The sequence below is a fragment of the Triticum aestivum genome, chromosome 5D (genome assembly GCF_018294505.1).
Source record: "Triticum aestivum cultivar Chinese Spring chromosome 5D, IWGSC CS RefSeq v2.1, whole genome shotgun sequence".
In the NCBI taxonomy this organism is placed as follows: domain Eukaryota; kingdom Viridiplantae; phylum Streptophyta; class Magnoliopsida; order Poales; family Poaceae; genus Triticum; species Triticum aestivum.
In genome coordinates this window covers 472091931-472098732 of record NC_057808.1, presented here as the reverse complement: position 1 = coordinate 472098732, position 6802 = coordinate 472091931, and the positions used below count along the sequence as shown (strand labels likewise).

Below are 6802 nucleotides of genomic sequence, written 5' to 3'. Positions count from 1 at the left end.
AGGTCGACGATTTAACTATCTAAATATATATTATATGTGACAAAAAATATATATTTAGAAACTACATCCGTGTAAAAATCTAGTGATATATTTTTCATGACATATAATACATATTTAATTCCTCAAATCGATGACCTAGAACTACGCGAATGACTTATTCACCTAGACGGAGGTAGTATGAAAAGTGTAGAAGACTCCTCGGTTATCCCATCAGTTTCTTTCTCATAATCAACTTCACATTTAAATTTCTGCATCTGTTGTGGTCTGTTGGAGGAGGCGAACTAAGGCGACGAGTGGTGGAGTAGTTTTTTAGACGATGAAGATGAATAGGTACGTGGGAAAATTGATTACCTGGGGTCAGTGGCGTAGGCGTGGGAAGGTTATGGGAAAATTGATTACCTGCGATTCATTTGTTTAGACCAGACAGTATAACGAAGGAAACTGAACAGGGAGACGAAAGAGAGAGCTGAACGCCCTGTACTAAATAGCAATGCCATGTGGAAAAGCATTTTACACATGAGGCCCACTTGATGATGTGGATAGTTTGAATGTTAAGATAAATAGATTAGTGGGGATGGGTCTCTTAGGTATATAGGATGTGTCAGAGGAAAGAATTTCATCTCTTGCGTTGCTTGTGGGTTGCTTCGTGAGAAAAAAAAATCATCACTTAGTTGTGTTGTAAAAGTGATCCCAACTAACTTATTTCTCTCGGTAAGATACAACCTTTTTTTAACACAGTAGATACAACCTTAACATGTAATTATGCACGAGGAGTACGTGGGAAAGACCCAACCCAACATACAATAAATATTTTACAATATACAATAGTACATCATATATGTTTTCAGTTTTGATAGTATCATTAATTCAAATATACAACCCTCAAAAAAATTCAAATATACATGTTATATACAATTAATTTCATTGAAATAATAATGCAAACTAATTGCACAAACAGATACCGGATGCTTTGGGTTCATTCACTTAGAAGGTCCACAAATCTAGCGAAATTCTTGTGTGAGGAGCCGCCCTCGCTGATGCACCTCCAGGAGGTGTCCTTTAGCCGCCGAGCCCACTTCCTGAAGTCCGCGTCGCCGATGACACTTTCCAGCTTGCACCTCACCTCCTCTTTCGTCACAACACCATCCTCGCCGGCGGACACGGCGAGGCCGGTCCTCCACACGTCGGTGATGTAGCTCCGGTCCAGGAACTGCTCGCAGAAGTAGGGCCAGCACAGGACCGCCACGCCATTTCTCACCGCCTCCATGGTCGAGTTCCACCCGCAGTGCGACACGAAGCACGCCACCGCTTGGTGCGCAAGGACCTGCTGCTGAGAGCACCAGCTGACGATCATGCCGGTGCCGGCGACGCGCTGCTGGAACTCGTCGAGCCAGTCCTTGCTCAGGCCGGCGGTGAAGTCCGGGCGCACTACCCACAGGAACGGCCGGCCGGTGAGCTCCAGCCCCTCGGCCAGCTCCTCGAACTGGCGCGGGTCGAAGATGGCCATGCTCCCGAAGGCCACGTACACGACGGAGCCGTCAGGTCGCGCGTCCAGCCATTTGAGGCAGCTCGTGTCCTCCGCCAAGAAGCTGCCGACGGACCTCTGGAACCCCTTGTCGGCGAAGAGCGGGCCGATGGGGAGGATGTTGGGGAAGAGCTTGAACGCGCCGGCCTCGGCGTCGTGGAACGAGTTGCACACGGTCATCTCGGCGTGGGCGCTGAACTTGTTGTTCCGGCACACGAGCTGGAATATGATGTGCTGTCCGTCGGGGGCGCCGGCGTTGTTCCACGGCAGGAGCGACGTGTGGAGCGGTGGCATCCCCGGGGCGAGCCGCAGCGTCTCCTGCCGCTCCGGCCATCCTACAGTACAGTAGAATATTCGATCGCAATCATTCACAATTAAGGAAGACCAAAAGGAGATGGTTACCCTTGTCGTTGAGAACGCCTTGCTCTATCAGCTCGGGGATCTTGAGCATGATAGCGAGGCACGCCGCGGACGCCGGCCAGAAGGAGGCGACCCGGATGCCGAGCCTCTTGGCGACCTCGAACGACCAGCCCATGTTGAAGTCGGCGACGAGCCACTTCACCCTGGGCCTCCCGGCCGCCTCCATTTCCCCGACCAGCGCCTCCAGGTAGGCCGGCATGTGCCGCGGGTAGGCGTCGACGAGCTTGTTGAGGTCCTTGCGGTCCTCGTCGTCGGCCAGCCCGTCCGGGATGGAGGCGAGGTGGATGCCGCGCAGCGCGGCGCCGTCGTCCGGCGCCATGGCGGCGAGCACGAGCGCGTGGTCCACCTCGGTGTTGACGAAGGTGACCTCGAAGCCGTGGTCGACGAGGCGGTGCGAGAGCTCCATGAGCGGGACGACGTGGCCCTGGCACGGCATGGGCAGCACCAGCACGTGACCCTTCGCCATGGCTGGCCCCCCTCCCTCCCTCCGCGTGCGCCTACTGCTGCAATGTGTGGCCAACAGGAACAGCTGGGAATGGGCACGGACACCAGCATCTCATATATATATCCAAAAATACGTAACGGAAACGGAAAGGAAGAACATACAGTTAGCGGAAGCAAAACGAAAATATATGGCTCACGTGTGTACCGAGCATTATCTATCTTTTGTCAGTCGAATGGGCGCCATGCAAATGCATACGTGACCAAGAACAACACGCCAAATAATTCATTGGTTGCACCACGTGCTGGACTTTTTTTCCTTTATAACACAGGAAGGGACCAGAAGGTCCCCGAGGCTGTTGTAATATCAAAAGGTGATACAACACTACAAAAAAGATAATCAAATAAAAAAATATTATAATCACATCCTTTCTTTTTACAAACAAGACCCTGAATATAAGAGATAAAATGCAACGTACTACTGCTTTCGCCGCCATCTTCGGACAAATCATTGCCATCGCCGGGCAAAACAGCTTGCTCATTTGATCTTCTGTGCCGATGGTCGAGCTTGATGCATTGGCAGAAAATAGACCAATGAACATTCAGTGCAGCTTGCAAGTCCCATAGAACGTCGGATCAGAATGGGCAGCACAACCATACACCCTCCTCCTTCCTTTTGTCTCCATAACACTTTTCCGGTTATTGGGGATGAACGCTCCAGCAGAGCCCTAGTACCCCCCCTCCCAATAACCAATCTAACATAGAAGACCCACTTGTCAATCAGTCATTGATGGCGTGGCGGCGCTTCGGTGGCGACGGCGGTCTGATGACTGCAACAGGTGTACGACGGTTGTTTGGCGGCTCCCTAACGACGGTCTGACAGTGGTTTGGCGTGGCGGGGGCATATTGAGAGCAAGTCATCTCCCTCCTTCAATACCAGAAAAATATTACGGAACGAGGATTCATTGGAGATGCTCGGCAGACCAATATCTGTTCTCGATCCCCTATCTCAGGATGCCACGATAAAGATACTAGAAGTCTAGGAAGAGTGAAATGGTGCAGCTCACTCCGTCAGGAGATCAACAAATCTCTTGAAATTCTCGTACGAGGAACCTCCCTCGTTGACGCTCTTGCGAGCTGCATCCCTGAGCATTCGCGCCCTCTCCGCAATCCCCTTGTCGCCGGTGAGCCGTTCCAGTTTGTCCTTCACCTCCTCCTTGGTCACGACGCCATCGTCTCCATGTGTCACGTCCAAACCAGTCCTCCAAATGTCGCAAATGTAGCTCTGGTTCGCGAACTGGTCGGAGAAGTAGGGCCAGCACACGATGGGCACGCCGTTCCTCACCCCCTCCATCGTCGAGTTCCAACCGCAGTGCGACACGAAGCATGCCACCGCGGGATGCGCCAGAACCTGCATGTCCGTCGAGATAGCATGGAGATCATGGCTGGACCCCAAAACGCATGACATGATGCTACAGTTCTTGGCAGTGCACCGCGTGCGCACCTGCTGCTGGGGGCACCAGCTGACGATCATCCCGATGCCGGCGACGCGCTTCTGGAACTCGTCGAACCACGCCTTGCTGAGGCCGCCGGAGGTGAAGTCCGGGCGCACCACCCACAGGAACGGCCGGCCGGTGAGCTCCAGCCCCTCGGCCAGCTCCCGGAACTGCCGCGGGTCGAAGATGGTGAAGCTGCCGAACGCCACGTACACGACGGAGCCTTCGGGCTGCGCGTCCAGCCATTCCAAGCAGCTCGCGTCCTCCGGCCAGAACTGCCCGACGGGCTTCCGGAGCTCCTGGTCGGCGAACAGCGGGCCGATGGGCATTATGTCCGGGCACAGCTCGAACGCCCCGGTCTCGGCCTCGTGGAACGAGTTGCACATGACTATCTCAGCGAGGTCGGTCACCTGAGCAATCCCGAACGCCAGTTCGAAAGCTGCCCGACGTCCTTCGAGGGCGCCGTCGATGTTCCATGTCATTTGCGTCGGACGGAGTGGCGGCATACCGGGGGCGAGCTCGAACGTCCCGTGTCTCTTCGGGAAGCCTGCACGTTTTGGTTTGTCAATTGGATCGAAAAAAACTGCATTTCTCTGCGGCAATAGATTTGAGACTTCTCAAGGGAGTAAAATTTAGTGCCAGTAACGAATAAATCTCCAAGAAATGACGATATACAATATGAAAGTTAATTAATGATAACATGAATAATAATGATGTGGACTTAATATTGTAAATGTTGATACTTTTTTATTTAAACTTGATCAATTTTTATGAAGTTTGACTCGAAGACAAATCTTATATGTCAAGCAGAAAGGAACAAGGAAGTATAGCAGTAAGCATGGATAAAACAAGAAAATTAATGCAGTGGAGCAGGCACCTTTGTCGTCGAAGAAACCATCCTGTATGAGCTGGGGAATCCTAAGCGACGTGACAAGGCACGCCGCGGACGACGGGCAGACGGAAGCGACCCGGACGCCGAGACTCCTCGCGGCCTGGAAGCAGCACGCCATGGTGGCGTCGGCGACGAGCCACCGCACCTTCTTCTCCTCGGACGCCTCCGCCTTCCTGATGAGCTCCTCCACGTAGCCCGGCACGCGCCCCAAGACCCCCGCCAGGACCTTGCCTAGGTCCCTGTGGCTGTCGCCGTCGGCCAGACCGTCCGGTACGGAGACGAGGCGGATGCCGTCCAGCGCCTTCTTGTTGTCGGCGAGGGCATCGAGAAGAAGCTTGCGGATGGGCTCGGTGCAGACGAAGGTGACCCGAAGGCCGTGGTCGACGAGGCGGTGCGACAGCTCCATGAGCGGGGTGACGTGGCCCTGCGCCGGGAACGGCAGCACCATGACGTGAGGCGCCGCGCCGGCCATCGCCGATTCGCCGGTCGAGTTGGACAGGCGGTGTACAGCTGCGGCAGCGTGGGCACACACTCTCTTTATCTCTCAGTGCGATGTAGCCAGAGAGGTAGAGACGCAGAGACTGACATGGGCGCGTTGTATACATTTTGGCATTTCTGCGTCGTCCGCACGCTGGCCGTTCTCGTCGTTTCCGCGGAGAAGAAGGATAAACCGTCTCCTTGTTCCGTTGGCCACATGTGGGGGTGGTCGTATTCGGCGGCCTGTGAGTGAGAAGAGAAGGGCGGACGATAGGGCACGTTCAACAATGCGATCGTATGGGCAGGCCCCCTACATATAGCAAATAGCCCTCGCTAATATTGACACCAGTACTCCCAATTCTAGCCGCCGCCGAGATACCGTCCATGACTCCCAATTCTAGCCGCCGCCGTCGCGGCTTTTCTACACATCACCGACTCGGTCCCCCACTCCCCTTCTTCCTCGTCCGACGGCCTGGACGGCGGCAAAAGGTGTGTTGACCGATCTGTCTTTTTTTTTCTTAGACTAGTCACAATGGGTAGTAACTTAGACTAATAACATGCATATGTTACTAGTCTATGTTACTACCTTTATAGTGGGGAGTAACATATGTGTCGTGTCATGCAACACTTCATTTATTAGGTTGTAGATTTATCTTGTCTTGATACGTGTGATGTTACAGTAACTAGCTATGTTACCGCATGTCTCTCTCTTCTCATTAATTACTCGCCACATCATCTGTTTTGTCTAGAGATGTGTGATGTTACCAACTATGTTACTCCCACTGTGGGTAGTTTTAGGCTTTTGTTCTCCTATCAACATAAATGAGGTGTTGGCGACGACGTCCAATCCGGCGTCCACGAAGGGTCTATGAGAGTTTGTGACCTGAGATATGTTGGTTCTCTTCAAATCTTGGCAGTTAGTGTGTATTTCAAGAACGAGCTATTGGTTGGCCATTGGTCCGACTACTTCCACATCATTTTATGTGTTGTATAACGGCATTATTCGGTTTCTCCAATCCCCTGAACCGGTGGTGATAAATTGCAACCATGTACTAGACTGTGTGATCCTCTAACAAATGTTGCCACATGATTTATAGATCTCGTCTGAAGGGGTGAGTGATGGTCTTAAGCGTTCGGTGTGATGACGGCATTTGCGGTTGTCCCTTTTCATTATTATTGGTTGGGTGTAATTTTCAATCTCTAACAAGCGACATACAATCAGAGTAACAAGAAGGCAAGTTTGATTTTTAGTGTAGTTTTATTTTCATTTTGACTGTTCGTTCTGTGTCCGGCTGTCTATCCATTTGTTCTTTTTTAGATTAAGCAAATCTAAGATGTCCTACCGATATCTATACACATACTAATAAAGGAACAAACATTTTTGCCCGTCCGTCGTAGAATTGCCCTTAAAGTTGCCACAAATTACATCCAATCCCACCGCTAAGTGGAAAAACGTTTTGTTTCACTGCATCGGTCGTAGCCTTTGGTTCATATTCGTCAATCCCTAATAAATCACAAGCACGCGAGCACGCACTGTGCCACATGGGAGAC

General features: G+C 51.9%; 1 protein-coding gene across 1 annotated transcript; it reads right to left on the bottom strand.

Moving 5' to 3' along the window:
* Window positions 1–755: 755 nt before the first annotated feature.
* Window positions 756–5391, bottom strand: LOC123122884 (UDP-glycosyltransferase 83A1). The gene is made up of 5 exons (XM_044543257.1): window positions 4760–5391; window positions 3891–4429; window positions 3581–3797; window positions 1928–2374; window positions 756–1860 (listed from the first exon to the last, which is right to left on the bottom strand). The coding sequence occupies exons 1-5, from the start codon at window positions 5244–5246 to the stop codon at window positions 977–979; spliced, it is 2574 nt and encodes an 857-aa protein (XP_044399192.1). The 5' UTR covers window positions 5247–5391; the 3' UTR covers window positions 756–976.
* Window positions 5392–6802: the final 1411 nt, after the last annotated feature.